The sequence below is a fragment of the Lottia gigantea genome, assembly GCF_000327385.1.
Source record: "Lottia gigantea unplaced genomic scaffold LOTGIsca_80, whole genome shotgun sequence".
NCBI classification, from domain to species: domain Eukaryota; kingdom Metazoa; phylum Mollusca; class Gastropoda; family Lottiidae; genus Lottia; species Lottia gigantea.
In genome coordinates, this window is record NW_008710663.1 from 877,470 (window position 1) to 895,843 (window position 18,374).

The 18,374-nt window shown below is 35.4% G+C and overlaps 1 protein-coding gene across 1 annotated transcript; it reads right to left on the bottom strand.

Annotated features, from left to right (window-relative positions):
• Nucleotides 1–15,345: 15,345 nt before the first annotated feature.
• Nucleotides 15,346–15,747, bottom strand: LOTGIDRAFT_132489 (hypothetical protein; the record flags this gene model as incomplete). Its single annotated transcript, XM_009067222.1, has 1 exon — nt 15,346–15,747. A coding segment is annotated over one exon (402 nt), but the record flags the coding sequence as incomplete, so codon positions are not given.
• Between the last annotated feature and the right edge of the window lie 2,627 nt (nt 15,748–18,374).

Sequence of the window (18,374 nt, forward strand, 5' to 3'; positions counted from 1 at the left end):
GTTTGATCATAATGCCACAAGGAATCTGTCAGGGTTTGATCCTAATACCACAAGGAATCTGACAGGGTTTGATCCTAATACCACAAGGAATCTGACAAGAGTTTGATCCTAATGCCACAAGGAATCTGACAGGGTTTGATCATAATGCCACAAGGAATCTGTCAGATTTTGATCCGAATGCCACAAGGAATCTGACAGGATTTGATCATAATACCACAAGGAATCTGACAGGGTTTGATCCTAATGCCACAAGGAATCTGTCAGGGTTTGATACTAATGCCACAGGGAATCTGTCAAGGTTTGATCATAATGCCACAAGGAATCTGTCAGAGTTTGATCTTAATGCCACAAGGAATCTGTCAGAGTTTGATCCTTATACCACAAGAAATGTCAGAGTTTGATCTTAATGACACAAGGAATCTGTCAAGAGTTTGACCCTAATGCCACAAGGAATCTGACAGAGTTTGATCCTAATGCCACAAGGAATCTGACAGGGTTTGATCCTAATGCCACAAGGATAATGCCACAAGGAATCTGTCAGGGTTTGATCCTAATACCACAAGGAATCTGTCAGTGTTTGATCCTAATACCACAAGGAATCTGTCAGGGCTTGATCCTAATACCACAAGGAATGACAGGGTTTGATCATAATACCACAGGGAATCTGACAGGAGTTTGATCCTAATGTTACAAAGAATCTGTCAGGGTTTGATCATAATGCCACAAGGAATCTGTCAGGGTTTGATCCTAATGCCACAAGGAATCTGACAGGGTTTGATCCTAATACCACAAGGAATCTGACAGGGTTTGATCCTAATGCCACAAGGAATCTGACAGGGTTTGATCATAATGCCACAAGGAATCTGTCAGATTTTGATCCGAATGCCACAAGGAATCTGACAGGATTTGATCATAATACCACAAGGAATCTGACAGGGTTTGATCCTAATGCCACAAGGAATCTGACAGGGTTTGATCCTAATACCACAAGAAATCTGACAGGGTTTGATCCTAATGCTACAAGTATAATGCCACAAGGAATCTGTCAGGGTTTGATCCTAATACCACAGGGAATCTGTCAGGGTTTGATCATAATACAACAAGGAATCTGACAGGAGTTTGATCCTAATGTTACAAAGAATCTGTCAGGGTTGGATCATAATGTCACAATGAATCTGTCAGGGTTTGATCCTCATACCACAAGGAATCTGACAGGGTTTGATCATAATACCACAAGGAATCTGTCAGGGTTTGATCCTAATACCACAAGGAATCTGTCAGGGTTTGATCCTAAGATCACAAGGAATCTGTCAGGGTTTGATCATAATACCACAAGGAATCTGTCAGGGTTTGATCCTAACACCACAAGGAATCTGTCAGGGTTTGATCATAATGCCACAAGGAATCTGTCAGGGTTTGATCCTAATACCACAAGGAATCTGATAGGGTTTGATCCTAATGCCACAAGGAATCTGACAGGAGTTTGATCCTAATGTTACAAAGAATCTGTCAGGGTTTGATCCTAATGCCACAAGGAATCTGACAAGAGTTTAATCCTACTGCTACAAGGAATCTGTCAGAGTTTGATCTTATTGACACAAGGAATCTGTCAGGGTTTGATACTAATGCCACAGGGAATCTGTCAAGGTTTGATCATAATGCCACAAGGAATCTGTCGGAGTTTGATCTTAATGCCACAAGGAATCTGTCAGAGTTTGATACTTATACCACAAGGAATCTGTCAGAGTCTGATCTTAATGACACAAGGAATCTGTCAAGAGTTTGACCCTAATGCCACAAGGAATATGTCAGGGTTGGATACTAATGCCACAAGGAATCTGTCAGATTTTGATCCTAATGCCACAAGGAATCTGACAGGGTTTGATCCTAATACCACAAGGAATCTGACAGGGTTTGATCGTAATGCTACAAGAAATCTGTCAGGGTTTGATACTAATGCCACAAGGAATCTGACAGGGTTTGATCCTAATGCAACAAAGAATCTGTCAGAGTTTGACCCTATTGCCGTGAGGAATCTCTGCCAGTGTTTGACCCTATTACTACTATAAATTGATATAGTGTGACGCTATTACCAGCAGGAATTTCTGTCAAAGTTTGATAATATTGATATGAGAAATCTTTGTCAAGGTTGAATCCTATATTGCCACCTGAAATCTGTCCTGAGAATTATTACCTACAGGATTCTCTGTCTGCAACTGATCCTCTTGTCACTAGAACATGAAATTGCTGGGAATTTTACCTTTTTATCACTAGTAATCTGTCAGGATTAGACTGTTTTACCACCAGTAATCTCTGTCAGAATTTGACTCTTCCATCACCAGTAATCTGTCAGGAATTAACTCTTTTGCCATCAAGAATCTTTCAGTTTAATACTGGAATCTCTTTCGGGCTTTGGACATATAACCGCTTGGAACCTTCCAGGGTTTTGCCCTTCTACCATTGGGGTTCTGTCTGTGCTTGACCTTTCTACCACCGGGGATCTTTGCCAGAGCTCCATCTTTTTACCACATTAAATCTTTGTCGGGCGTTGATCTACCATCTGAAATTTCTGTCGGTGATTTGACTCTATAACCGCTAGGAATATATGCCAGATTTTGATACCATTACCAATGAATCTCTACCAAGATTTGACCATCTCTGAATCTGTCTTATGATTAATGTAATCCAATTGCCACTAGGAATTTATCAGTGTTTGATTCTATTGTCACCAGGAATCTGTCAGGTTTGATCCTACTGCCACCATGAATCTTTGTTTGTTCCTTTTACCAACCGGAATCGCCGTACCAGTAATAATATTCTGACCCTATTACCACCAATATTCTAATAGGGGTTGATCCCGTTACCACCTATCTGTTCAGTATTTTAACCATACTATTACCACGAATCTCCTTTGAAGTTTGAAAATGAAATTTCACAGTTTGATCCCATTTCTGTTAATATTCAAACTCGTTGCCTTCTTGTAGCTTTGTTATGTTTCAATACATTGCATCCATTAATTTGTTTATGGAACCATTCACCATGCAGATTTTTGTCCTGGAATCCACGCCAGTCGCCAATATCATTCAATCCACAGAAAACTCGAGTTAGAACAAAAGGTTCGTACGCGCCAAGAATTGTCTTAAATGTAGCGGAAATCAATGATAATCTAACTAACCAACAGTTAACAAAGAGGAAAATCATGAAGAATCTAACTGTTCACCAATTTATCAAAGTTATTTACAAACTGCCCGGTTGGGTAGATTTTAAAACGAGTTCTCCAATTTCTCCAACATTATGTAAGTCTATGTCTTGATTGAGTAACATTTTCAAAACTGTTCACTCAGCTGAGAGTATATCAAAAAATGTTCACTTAGCTAAGAAGATTTTAAAACCAACTCACATAGCAATAAACTAAAAACTTAGTTTCAATTCATTTCTCTTGTATCTTTATCATGTCATCATAATACTACAGTCTTCAGGAAATGTCATTAAAAGGTATCAATTTCTATAAACCATTTGGTTATATTGACCTATTTTCTCAAAGAACGTGTTAACAAATCTTAGTCAAGGGTTACTTCCCTTGAGACGTCCAATTATTCAGAAGTCTGCTTTCTTCACTATTATTTTGAATAGCGTATCATTGCTATTGAATATTTACCACCGTGTGGAATGGAAAGCGAATAATTTGGAATATGTGTCAAAAGTTAAAAAGTGGTCATATTTGTTGCGGCCTGTTGTCTGTCATTATTTTGAGCTCTACAGTTTCAGCTCTACAAAAAGGAAAAAAAACATCACAAAAAATCTAGGCTATCACTTTTTAAAGTAGAAAAGTATTAGCTCGTTGTGAGAGGCATTTATTAAGGGATAGCTATTTAATGTTTGGAATGAATAAACAATGAATGAACAAATTTGTTTTGCCTTCATGTATCATGATATTGACATGAACATTAAACACACTAGGAATTTAGTTATTGACCATATTTACCAGATTCAACTCTCAATTCTAATTTAATTCAAATTTAACTTTTTTAACCTTGTATCTCATAATGTCAAAAATAATTGAAAAAAAAAAAACATTCTTAAAGGTTTTTTTTGTTCAGTTATGTGTCAGTCATGCCAATGGAAATTTTCCTTTTCCATCAGGCAGTGGTAAAAAACTATTTTTGAAAATGGGTTACTGTTTCATTCGACAATGAACTTAAAGGGAAACAGGTCACATGCTTTTCGGTAGTTAAAATCACGTAGTTTTCCATAATTTGATTTGTCCAATGAACATTAACAAATTTATTTAGTTGTGTGTACAGTGCTAATATATCTTGTAAATATTTGAGAATTTGTTTACATGAGGTTTTTAATTTGTTTATTGTGAACTGTTGTATACTGGACTATTGACTTGTTTTCTGTTAGATCAATATAATATTTAGACTCGGCATACCCTGAAATCATTCAATCTACTGTTCTGATTTGAGAGCAGACAGGATAAATCTTATAGCTCACACGAAAATGCGGACGTACAATGCTGCCACCATCTGTCCATTGGTTCATATCTCCGCCCGTCATCATTTCTTGCAAGCTACAATTTTTATTTGATTATAATGAATCATGCGGTGAGTTCTAATCTGACAGTTTTTGTATAAACGTTTGTGGGGTTATTGTGCTTGACGCGCTTACATTTCGTCAAAATCTGTTCTTGAGCACATTAGAATCCACGGCGGATTCATTTTTGAATGAAAGATTATTGTTAGTTATTGGAGTTATTGCCCTTTACTTAATTTAAATCACTTCCCGAATACAATACAAGCTAAAGATTTCAATCCATTTAGATAAACTTGATACGATTTTTTACATTCATATGGTTCTGGTCAAGTTGACATCTGACGATTTTTCCCTAAACGGTTCTAGAGTTAATGTCAGAATCTGCTGGTGAACACCAAAGAAGCTAGGGATTGTTGCATGACATTGATCGTAATAGGAAATATTGTAGATGAGTTTGAAGCTGCTATTTTCAGTTATTGCCCTTGACTTATTTAAGGTATTGATAAGATCTCAGATGTATTCAAATTAACAATTTTTTAGTGCTTGCCCTTCACTTGATTCAAATGCTTCAAAATTGATCTCTGATTGCAAAAGAAATTACAGTTTTCTTTCTGTTTTTGGTAGAGTAAGTTTTGATCAGAGGTTTACACTAGGGGGTTAATACCTCTATCGGGTAATTTTGAAGCTTTTTGGGGTAATGAGGCTCTAAAGTATCTTAGCATAAAAGTTTTGACAAATATGATTTGATTTGTTTTATTCAGTCAAGCTATATTCTCCTTCATGAAAAAGTTTTATGGAATACGTATGAGAAATAGAGAGGATTTTTAGGGGAAAGGCAGGTAATGCGATCGAACGAAGATCCTAAATGGGGTAGGTAATGGAAAGAAAAGGGTTGGAAACCCCAAACCCCTGATTTAGATTGAGTTACAGAATCAACTGGACAGATTAAACATTGTGATTCGTGCTGTTGTATTGTATCAAAAGATTTCTGGTATGCTTACCTTGCCTGGCAAAGTTATCTTTAGTATCTAAAATGACCCACATAAAGTGTACTATTGTAGTACTAAAGTCGGAAACAATAACGAGGCATGAGTTCTGTTAGCAAACCGTTACAGAATTGTAATCTTGAGTAAAGTCCAAAGGTATTCTCACGATGTCAAGCTAATACGAACTGCGTCTAATACCTTGATTGCAAAAGCAAATAACCTTTCTTATATCACAGAAGAGAATACGGTCTCTCAGAGCCCCGATAACAAGCGCAGCCGAAATTTGTACAGTCTTTCTGTCGAGATTGACTGTTTTCGCTACGGTACAATCCATTACAATCGCTGCATTTACAAAATTCTGTGATACTTTCTGATTTTGACTTTAACCCAACTTTATAATATTTTTCGGGTAAATGTTTTTGACAAGAATCGGTAATATTTGGGATTAAAAGTCAGTGAATTCAAGAGCAAAAGACGATCAAATGTAACTTACAATGGTATTTCGATAAACAGTCTTTAAAAGCGTATGATCATCTAAATGTTTGCTTAACCAGCGAATCGAAATATAGCGTTCTGTTCCCTTACAATTAAGCAAAACGTACCGCGGAAATCATAACTTCTAGCTCCGCACCGGAATAACTTTTCAGATCTAATTGACCAGATAATCAGATATTCATTAAGAAAAAACTTTGTCTGATGTATCAAATTATGTAAAATTATAACGAGAGTGGTATAATTTGAGGTATATAATGGTTGTTCATAGATTTCTATTGATAAATGACGTTTTAGAAATTGCTGATGTCACCATTTGAAATTGTTTTCCCAATGAAAACATGTAAGATATTTTGTCAATAGAGTGATGTTGGTAATACAAACGTTATATGAACAACTGGAACATCAATAAGAAATTCTCCAGGTACACAATCTTATTGGCCGTGAAAATGAAAAGAGAAAAACGTCGCTACAAGTGCCAACAATTTTTGTCCTTTTCTTGTGTGTGACGTTGAATCGATGAAACGTTCAAACGTAAGGAAAACGTGAGAAGAGAGAGAAGTGTTACCTGTCTTTTAAACCTAGTTATATATTTTACCTAATTAGTGACAGTTTATGAGTGATTTTATTTCTCTTCAACAGATTTTACCTGGTTTGTATTTTATTTTATTTTCTAAAATGCCCTACCTACTTATTTATTTTCTAAAAATTTCAAATATAATAAATGATAATTAATGATTAAGTCAAATTAATAGGTCATTATTATAGTATATATTATGCTATCGCAATTTTAACCTCTTACAATTGAAAATGAATGAATATGTCATGTGTAAATTTCATCATAACAGAAAGGTACAGATTCATGTTTTCAGATAGGATTTTATGTGTGCGATAAATAATTGGAGGAAATCGCAGCAAAAAAGACCACCTTTCTCAAAAGGATTGGCTTTAATTCCACCATCAAACATTACCATTGATAATAAATTATTAAAACAAATGATGCGTTAGTTTTATGAACTCGATTTAACAAATTTTCGAATGAGGTAATGTAACACTAATGCTAGTGCTGAGATAACATTGCACGGATGGATTTACAATGTCCTCGAACAGATTGTTAAAACTTTACTTGAACGATATCATTGTTTCGATGTTCTCTCGTATACTTTTGAATTCCGTTTCTTTGATTTAAAAAAAAAACAATGTCATCTCCTTTCAGTTTGACACAGTTTGTAAATATATTAATTTCTCCATGAGTTCAACATATATATTTTTCAATTGAGTTTAGACAATGATTGAATTTGCTAATCCATTGAGTTTAACATTAACAAACTTTTAAATAATTGTCCTTTATTGACATAATTTTTTTAATTATTAACAGTAAGACATTTTTTAATGGTTTTCTCCATGCGATTTACATCAACAAATTTGTGATGATATTCTCATCATTAGTTTAACATTAACAAATTTTATATTTATGTTTTTCTTCATTAAGTTTAATGAATATTTCGATTGAGTTAAACAATCTGTTTAATGAATATCTCGATTGAGTTTAACAATCTGTTTAATGAATATCTCGATTGAGTTTAACAATCTGTTTAATGAATATCACGAACGAGTTTAACAAACTGTTTAATGAATATCACGAACGAGTTTAACAAACTGTTTAATGAATATCTCGATTGAGTTTAACAAACTGTTTAATGAATATCACGAACGAGTTTAACAAACTGTTTAATGAATATCACGAACGAGTTAAACAAACTGTTTAATGAATATCTCGATTGAGTTTAACAATCTGTTTAATGAATATCACGATCGAGTTTAACAAACTGTTTAATGAATATCACGAACGAGTTAAACAAACTGTTTAATGAATATCACGATTGAGTTTAACAAACTGTTTAATGAATATCTAGATTGAGTTTAACAAACTGTTTAATGAATATCACGAACGAGTTTAACAAACTATTTAATGAATATCACGATTGAGTTTAACAAACTGTTTAATGAATATCTCCATTGAGTTTAAAAAGCTGTTTAATGAATATCTCGATTGAGTTTAACAAACTGTTTAATGAATATCACGATTGAGTTTAACAAACTGTTTAATGAATATCACGAACGAGTTTATCAAACTGTTTAATGAATATCTCGATTGAGTTTAACAAACTGTTTAATGAATAATATCTAGATTGAGTTTAAGTTTAACAAACTGTTTAATGAATATCACGATTGAGTTTAACAAACTGTTAATGAATATCTCCAGAGTTTAACAAACTGTTTAATGAATATCTCGATTGAGTTTAACAATCTGTTTAATGAATATATCTCGAGAGTTTAACAAACTATTTAATGAATATCACGATTGAGTTTAATAAGCTGTTTAATGAATATCTCGAGAGTTTAACAAACTATTTAATGAATATCACGATTGAGTTTAACAATCTGTTTAATGAATATCTCGATTGAGTTTAACAAACTTTTTAATGAATATCTCGCTTGAGTTTAACAACCTTGTAAATGATTTTCTCCATTAATTTTACCAAACTTTTTAATTATATTCTCCATCAGTTTCACAAACTTGATCATGATTATCTCCATTAAGCCTAAAACACATTTTAATGAGATTCTCTCTTAGTTTAACGAACTTTTCAACGAATTCCTCCTTGAGATTAACAAACTTTTTAACGATTTTCTACATGAGATTAACAAACTTGTTAATGATATTCTCCATTGAGTTTAACAAACTTTTTAACGAATTTCTCCGTGAGATTAACAAATCCTTTTATGATTTTCTCCGTTGAGTTTAACGATACTTTTTAATGAAATTCTCCTCCGAGTTTAACTAACTGTTAAATGAAATTCTCCACCGAGTTTAACAAACTTGATTATGATTCTCTCTGTTAAGCTTAACAAAGTTTTTCAATGATTTTCTCCATTATCAAACTTGTTAATACTTTTTGTTGAGTTTAACAAACATGTTCATGATTTGCTATTACGTTTAACAAATTTGTTAGTGATATTCTCCATTAAGTTTAAAAACCTTTTTTTATGATATTTTCCATTGAGTGTAAAAAACTTTTAAATGATTTTCTCCCTGAGATTAACAAAGTAGTTAATGATATTCTATTAAGTTTAACAAACTTTTCAATGGTTTTCCCATGATATTAACAAACTTTTAAATGATATTCTCCATTGAGTTTAACAAAGTTTTAAAAGATTTTTCCATGAGATAAACAATTTTTTTAATGATTTTCTCCTTTGAGCTTAGGAACGTTTTTGATATCTCATATTGTTATTTATTTCCATTCATGAAACACCTTGGCAACAATTCGCACTCACACCTTAGAACTTTGCACAAATATTTATATGTCTTTCCAATTAACTTGACGTGTATATTAACTGTTAATAACTTCTTTGATCAGTTACATCCGAATCTATTTTTTTAATTTAATTATTTTTTTATTTGTTTCTCCCTTCGTTCGGCTTTAAGGTATCTTTTTTTCACGCGTTGATCTTGAAAACGAATGGAAAAAAACTTACTTATTACTTCTATATTACCAATTATAGGAGAACTAAGAATGCCCGAATTAATGGGTGGGTTTAATCTAGCCGGATTAACATTAGATGATATAGCCTGCAGAGAGGAAGATACAGTAGTTGTTGATTATATTTTAACAGGTAAGCTGATTTTAAAGTGTTTCAATTTTTGAACCATTACCAACTTGTTGGTATCTGTGGTTGCGACTTCCAGAAGAACTCGGCCAAAGTTTCACGACGTCATCTCGATATTTTTGGCTTTCATAACCTTTGCCGCAATTACATTTGCGTTAGTGATGTATAATATGCAGTGGCGGAGCCAGGTTTACGTCCCAGGAGGGGCTAGATATCTGAGGTTGCCCGAATTTCTAACTTAGTTATGAGAGTTTTGCAAACTCTAGAAACACTATTGTTATTGGCAGAGTATTTTCACTCTTTCTAGAACAAATGATACTACCCCCCTTAGGAGATCCACAAGTATTCAGTTTAATTTACGGGATGTACTGTTTTCACCCGATGTTGGGTGACATTTTCGGCTAATGGATATGTCATACAATATTTATTGAAAAAAATCGAAATCTGTGCCCGAATTGCCTTTTTTTGGTTGTGTAAAAAAAAGTTCTAAACTCTACTTTCGGGCTGCGATTTCAATTTGTGAAATATGTAAAATATAATCATACGAATGACATTCGGGCAGTGATTTCGATATTATTGTCAAGCAAACTGAATGAGTCATACACATATAACATCTTGAATTATATAACATTATCCTAAAGTGAGCCCCATAATCTACTATGATTCGTTTCCAAATATGCAATTAATAGAGAGAGTGCAATTAACAGGGACAGTGATCGCGATTTAAAATGAAACCAGTCACAAGGTCGTGACATTGAAAGAAATTAAAAATTTCTAGAATGAATATCAATAAGAGAGACTGGGATACAACCGGATGAAGTATTTGGTGAGAAGTTAAAGAAAGACAAAAAGGCAGAAAGACAAGAGTAAAACTCAATATTGACAATGTTTGTAGATGTTTTACGCTGTTTTCCTTTATTTGTTTCTAACTTTTTGTTCGTCAAATTGTAACAGTTTAAAACACTTAATCTTATCAATTTATTCCAGTAGTATCTACAAGATAAATGAAGATTAATTAGTAAATTGATAATATAGGTATATGAAGAGTTTAAAGTATGATCTATAAAACGACGGAGTGACTCCCCGGAGAGGGAAACTCGAAAATAAGAATCTAAAGGTTAGGGGTTATGCTCAAATGCTTTTGTCATCGTCTGCAGTGCATAAAGTGATAAAACTGCATTGTGTCTTACGTGGATTATTTTTACTAGATGCAAAAATAACAGAAATTGAATTTCCAAATATCTATGGGTATCTACAGGAGGGATGTCGATATTTTAAAACATGCCACTTAGTGGTATTAGGAATTTATGAATAGTTGATATCCGAAGGTTTACCGGAAGTGCACGTCTGTCTGTATCCTAGATCAAAACAATCTGCCTCTATTCCAGCCACTGATAGCTATTTTGAGGGTTGTCAACAGCCAATGACTGGTGCCTTGGAAAAAGAATAGTTCGAACTGGCCCGATTTAAAATTCTATAAATAGAATTGGGTTAAATACTGTTCAAATATGAGAAATGGTCATCGAATATTGCAAACTGTATGTTTGAAGTCTTTTTTAAACACAGTTCCTGATCAACGTTGTATATGTTTGTGTTTTAACAGGAGGGGGATGTTGTCTCAGTAAAAATTGACACGATAGATTTTGTAGAGTAAGAAGTTGTACTGAGAGAGGTTTGTGTAGATTTTGGCAAGTTTAGTAAAGACATGATAATCTGTACAAGTATAATGTTGGGGTGTATGTACACTTGTAGATGACAATACTATTGTTTATTGGTAATGACTTAGTAATCAATAAAACCTATTAACATAGTTAGATTCACTTTTGACCTAGAAAAACCTTGGACTCGACTCAAATTATCTAAAATGACTTGAATATTTTGCACTTTAAGATGAGGTACCGTTTTAAAAATTCCTCCCAGTGATACCAATGTCTTCTTTAGCATACTTTTAAAATCAAAATAATACGCATGGCATCGCAGTCAAACGTAAACTTGTCGAATCTGAGTTTGGGTTTGAAGAAAGATCTACATCCCAACTCACATAAATACGTAAATTATATTGAACAGAAATTGAATATTTAAACTACTGTACCCAGTAAAGTGCGAGTTACAATTAAGTTTTGTCAGCTTTTTAAGCTTTTTCTTTTTACAATAACTTTTATGAACTAATTCGTGACGGTTGTTGAGCATGTTTGTATCCATCTTTAAATAATCGCCTATATATTATTAAATTTATAAAAATAACTTATTGATAGTGAATGACCCTTCAAACTAACAAAAACAAAACGTTAAAAGTTATCTTTTATATGTGAAATAAAGTGAATTTTACAAAATAATATATGTCATGGGTTACAAAGTTGGAGTCGAAAAAAGAATAACGGTAGCGCTGTCCTTCGTAGAGTGAAATACTGTTGTCCCTAATAGAGTGAAATACTGATGTCCCTCATAGATTGTGGGTACTGCTGTCCTTCATAGAGTGAAATACTGATGTCCCTTATAGAGTGTGGGTACTGCTGTCTCTCATAGAGTAAAATACTGATGCCCCTCATAGAGTAAAATACTGATGCCCCCTTCGAAAGTTGGAGTCGAAAAAAGAATAACGGCAGCGCTGTCCTTCGTAGAGTGAAATACTGATGTCCTTCGTAGAGTGAAATACTGATGTCCCTCATATAGTGTAGATACTGCTGTCCCTCATAGAGTGAAATACTGATGTCCTTCATAGAGTGTAAATACTGATGTCCGTCATAGAGTGAAATACTGATGTCCCTCATAGAGTGTAAATACTGCTGTCCTTCATAGAGTGAAAATACTGCTGTCCCTCATAGAGTGAAATACTGCTGTCCTTCATAGAGTGAAAATACTGATGTCCTTCATTGAGTGTAAATACTGATGTCCGTCATAGATTGAAATACTGCTGTCCCTCATAGAGTGTAAATACTGCTGTCCCTCATAGAGTGAAATACTGATGTCCTTCATAGAGTGTAAATACTGATGTCCGTCATAGAGTGAAATACTGATGTCCCTCATAGAGTGTAAATACTGCTGTCCCTCATAGAGTGTAAATACTGCTGTTCCTCATAAAGTGAAATACTGATGTCCTCCATAGAGTGAAATACTGATGTCCCTAATAGATTGTGGGTACTGCTGTCCTTCATAGAGTAAAATACTGCTGTCCCTCATAGATTGTGGGTACTGCTGTCCTTAATGGAGTGAAATACTGCTGTCCCTCATAGATTGTGGATACTGCTGTCCTTCATAGAGTGAAATACTGATGTCTCTCATAGATTGTGGGTACTGCTGTCCTTCATAGAGTGAAATACTGCTGTCCCTCATAGATTGTGGATACTGCTGTCCTTCATAGAGTGAAATACTGATGTCCCTCATAGATTGTGGGTACTGCTGTCCCTCATAGAGTGAAATACTGATGTCCCTCATTGAGTGAAATACTGATGTCCCTGATAGATTATGGATACTGCTGTCCCTCATAGAGTGAAATACTGATGCCCCTCATAGATTGTGGGTAATGGGGTTACTCATATATTATGGATACTGCTGTCCTTCATAGAGAGAAATACTGATGTCCCTCATAGAGTGTAAATACTGCTGTCCCTCATAGAGTGAAATACTGATGTCCCTAATAGATTGTGGGTACTGCTGTCCTTCATAGAGAGAAATACTGATGTCCCTCATAGAGTGTAAATACTGCTGTCCCTCGTAGATTTTGGGTACTGCTGTCCTTCATAGAGTGGAATACTGATGTCCCTAATAGATTGTGGGTACTGCTGTCCTTCATAGAGTGGAATACTGATGTCCCTAATAGATTGTGGGTACTGCTGTCCTTCATAGAGTGAAATACTGCTGTCCCTCATAGATTGTGGGTACTGCTGTTCTTCATAGAGTGAAATACTGCTGTCCCTCATAGATTGTGGGTACTGCTGTCCTTCATAGAGAGAAATACTGATGTCCCTCATAGATTGTGGGTACTGCTGTTCTTCATAGAGTGAAATACTGATGTCCCTCATAGATTGTGGGTACTGCTGTCCTTCATAGAGTGAAATACTGCTGTCCCTAATAGATTGTGGGTACTGCTGTCCTTCATAGAGAGAAATACTGCTGTCCCTCATAGATTGTGGGTACTGCTGTCCCTAATAGATTGTGGGTACTGCTGTCCTTCATAGAGAGAAATACTGATGTCCCTCATAGATTGTGGGTACTGCTGTCCTTCATAGAGTGAAATACTGATGTCCCTCATAGATTGTGGGTACTGCTGTTCTTCATAGAGTGAAATACTGATGTCCCTAATAGATTGTGGGTACTGCTGTCCTTCATAGAGAGAAATACTGATGTCCCTCATAGATTGTGGGTACTGCTGTTCTTCATAGAGTGAAATACTGATGTCCCTCATAGATTGTGGGTACTGCTGTTCTTCATAGAGTGAAATACTGCTGTCCCTCATAGATTGTGGGTACTGCTGTCCTTCATAGAGTAAAATACTGATGTCCCTAATAGATTGTGGGTACTGCTGTTCTTCATAGAGTGAAATACTGATGTCCCTAATAGATTGTGGGTACTGCTGTCCTTCATAGAGTGTAAATACTGCTGTCCCTCATAGATTAAAATATTGATGCCCCTCATAGATTGTGCGTACTTATGTCCCTCATAGATTGTGGGTACTGCTGTCCTTCATAGAGTGAAATACTGATGTCTCTAATAGATTGTGGGTACAGCTGTCCTTCAAAGAGAGAAATACTGATGTCCCTCATAGATTGTGGGTACTGCTGTCCTTCATAGAGTCAAATACTGCTGTCCCTCATAGATTGTGGGTACTGCTGTCCTTCAAAGAGAGAAATATTGATGTCCCTCATAGAATGTGGGTACTGCTGTCCTTCATAGAGCGAAATACTGATGTCCCTCATAGATTGTGGGTACTGCTGTCCTTCATAGAGTGAAATACTGATGTCCCTAATAGATTGTGGGTACTGCTGTCCTTCATAGATTGAAATATTGATGTCCCTCATAGAGTGTGGGTACTGCTGTCCCTCATAGAGAGAAAGACTGATGTCCCTCATAGAGTGTAAATTCTGCTGTCCCTCATAGATTGTGGGTACTGCTGTCCTTCATAAAGTGAAATACTGCTGTCCCTCATAGATTTTGGGTACTGCTGTCCCTCATAGAGTGTAAATTCTGCTGTCCCTCATAGATTGTGGGTACTGCTGTCCTTCATAAAGTGAAATACTGCTGTCCCTCATAGATTGTGGGTACTGCTGTCCCTCATAGATTGTGGGTACTGCTGTCCCTCATAGAGTGAAATACTGCTGTCCCTCATAGAGTGTAAATACTGCTGTCCTCCATAGAGTGTAAATACTGCTGTCCCTCATAGATTGTGGGTACTGCTGTCCCTCATAGATTAAAATATTGATGCCCCTCATAGATTGTGCGTACTTATGTCCCTCATAGATTGTGGGTACTGCTGTCCCTCATAGAGTGAAACATTGATGTCCCTCATAGATTGTGGGTACTGCTGTCCTCCATAGAGTGAAATACTGCTGTCCCTCATAGATTGTGGGTACTGCTGTCCTCCATAGAGTGTAAATACTGCTGTCCCTCATAGATTGTGGGTACTGCTGTCCCTCATAGATTAAAATATTGATGCCCCTCATAGATTGTGCGTACTTATGTCCCTCATAGATTGTGGGTACTGCTGTCCCTCATAGAGTGAAACATTGATGTCCCTCATAGATTGTGGGTACTGCTGTCCTTCATAGAGTGAAATACTGATGTCCCTAATAGATTGTGGGTACTGCTGTCCTTCATAGAGAGAAATACTGATGTCCCTCATAGATTGTGGGTACTGCTGTTCTTCATGGAGTGAAATACTGCTGTCCCTCATATATTGTGGATACTGCTGTCCTTCATAGAGAGAAATACTGATGTCCCTAATAGATTGTGGGTACTGCTGTCCTTCATAGAGTGAAACATTGATGTCCCTCATAGATTGTGGGTACTGCTGTCCTTCATAGAGAGAAATACTGATGTCCCTCATAGAGTGTAAATTCTGCTGTCCCTCATAGATTGTGGGTACTGCTGTCCTTCATAGAGTGAAATACTGCTGTCCCTAATAGATTGTGGGTACTGCTGTCCTTCATAAAGTGTAAATACTGCTGTCCCTCATAGATTGTGGGTACTGCTGTCCCTCATAGATTTAAATATTGATGCCCCTCATAGATTGTGGGTACTGCTGTCCTTCATAGAGAGAAATACTGATGTCCCTCATAGAGTGTAAATTCTGCTGTCCCTCATAGATTGTGGGTACTGCTGTCCTTCATAGAGTGAAATACTGCTGTCCCTCATAGATTGTGGGTACTGCTGTCCTTCATAGAGTGTAAATACTGCTGTCCCTCATAGATTGTGGGTACTGCTGTCCCTCATAGATTAAAATATTGATGCCCCTCATAGATTGTGCGTACTTATGTCCCTCATAGATTGTGGGTACTGCTGTCCCTCATAGAGTGAAACATTGATGTCCCTAATAGATTGTGGGTACTGCTGTCCCTCATAGAGTGTAGATACTGATGCCCCTCATAGAGTGAAATACTGATGTCCCTCATAGAGTGTAAATACTGATGCCCCTCATAGAATATGGGTACTGCTGTCCCTCATAGAGTGAAATACTGATGCCCCTCATAGAATGTTGGTACTGCTGTCCCTCATAGTGTAATACTGCTGTTCCTAATAGATTGTTGGCACTGTTGTCCCACATCGAGTGTGGTTATGACTGTCCTTTCTAGGCCAATAGATTGCGAGTAGGCCTAATGCTTAACCTCATTTTGCCTGATGTAATTTATTCATTGTAGGTACTGCTGAACTCAATGGATCCACAGTACACAGTTTCATAATTTCAGAATTTAAAATAAAGTTGATACATATATCATTAAACAATTACATGTTTCGGCTTGGTATGTGAAACTGACAAAAAGTCTTTAACAAGTGCCTAAACGGTTTACATGAAGATAATCTTGATAATATGTAAAGCCTAACAGCTATTCACAGCGTCACATCCGATCTTGAGACAAACTTTGTCGGTCGGCTCAACTAACTTTCAAGAAGAAACTGGTAACTTGTTGTTCAAGTCAAATTAACAGTATTAAAGTTGATTTAAGAAATTTCGAGGTTTTAGAAGTTTTAGAAACCTCTTGTTATATGTAACAATTTTTTTTCTTTACAAGACGTCTTTGTTGACTTTAAGCTTGTACACAAGTTTGAAGAAACGTTGATGATTATATTGGTTGTGGATAAACTAAAGTTTTTAGTGTTGTTACGATACAGTATTTATCAACAATCTGCTGCAATATAGGTCAACCTTATTATTTCCAGTTTGTATTTCTTTGGTGGAACATATGTACTTATCTGAACACCTTGGTGTATCGGATATTTTCTAGGCTAGATTAGTCTGGGTGAACAATAAAATTATGCCCTTTCTAAAGGATTTAAGACACTGGTTAATCCTGAAAGTGCGAGTTTATATCACTGTCCTGGCAAATTCGACCATGAGTGTAGACTACATTACATTAGGGAACGAGGAAAATTGAAAATACTTTTATACGTTTATACTTTTATAAGCCAGTTATTTCGAACACTGAAGCCATCATGAAAGAAAATCCAGATGAATTTAAATGAATAATGACGGCCATATGTCAATTTAGTTATTCTTTCGTTATTCTCTTTGGAATCTAATTTCACGTTATTTGGTCGAGGAGAGCGGAAAAGATTGCCAATCTAAACAGCATCCATATTTCAATAATACCTAATTCGGCCAAATGTACACATACTACCATGTTCTCTAATCTGCCCAATCTTTATTTGACTGAATTTTAATAATGAAAATTAATGGTTAAGTTTTATTCATAACGAGAATGTCATGATAATTAATCTGGTGAAAAACCATCACAAAATAAATATTAATTCTTTCTTCAATTTATGTAAGAAGCTTGAAATTTAATATTGATAAAAGATGAAGTAGAAAAGAGGAAAATAAACAAAAAAGAACAATGTACACCTGCATATTGGAGTAGGAGATGAAAAGAGCCCAATCAATGTTGATGGCGTAAGAAGTGTCATTATTGGAAAAGATTAGGAAAGTGGAGAAATTACTTTTACCTTTTTTTCTGTTTGCTTTATGATGGTGACAATAATTAGTGTTTGAGAAATCTGGGATAAGTTATTAAACAATCGATGTAATATTGATGTTATATTGATGTTATATGAATGTTATATTGATGTTATATCTAGAACAGCAGGTGTGATATTCTACACTATCTCCTTCAATTTACTACTTCATCTTAATCTTTATACAAACCAAGCATAACTTCACTGTCCTCCTCGATGAAGATTTTTTTTTTTCAATTCTTAGTACAGCTAGATACATATTCAATTTTGATTTATTTTAAAGGGACGGGTTCGCCATTCGTACTTTAGTCTCAGAAACGGAAATTTTTTTTAGTTAAGGTAATCAGTAAGAATGACTACAGATCACCGTCGAAATTTGAGCCTCCAAAACCATGTGTGTCTAGAATTATCCACTATTGAAAGTTAAATAGACGACTCGTCTTTTCTTGAGACACTGCGATATATAGAAAAGACATAATATATAGAATTAGAAAGTCCTTGAGGTATTTTTGAAAGAAT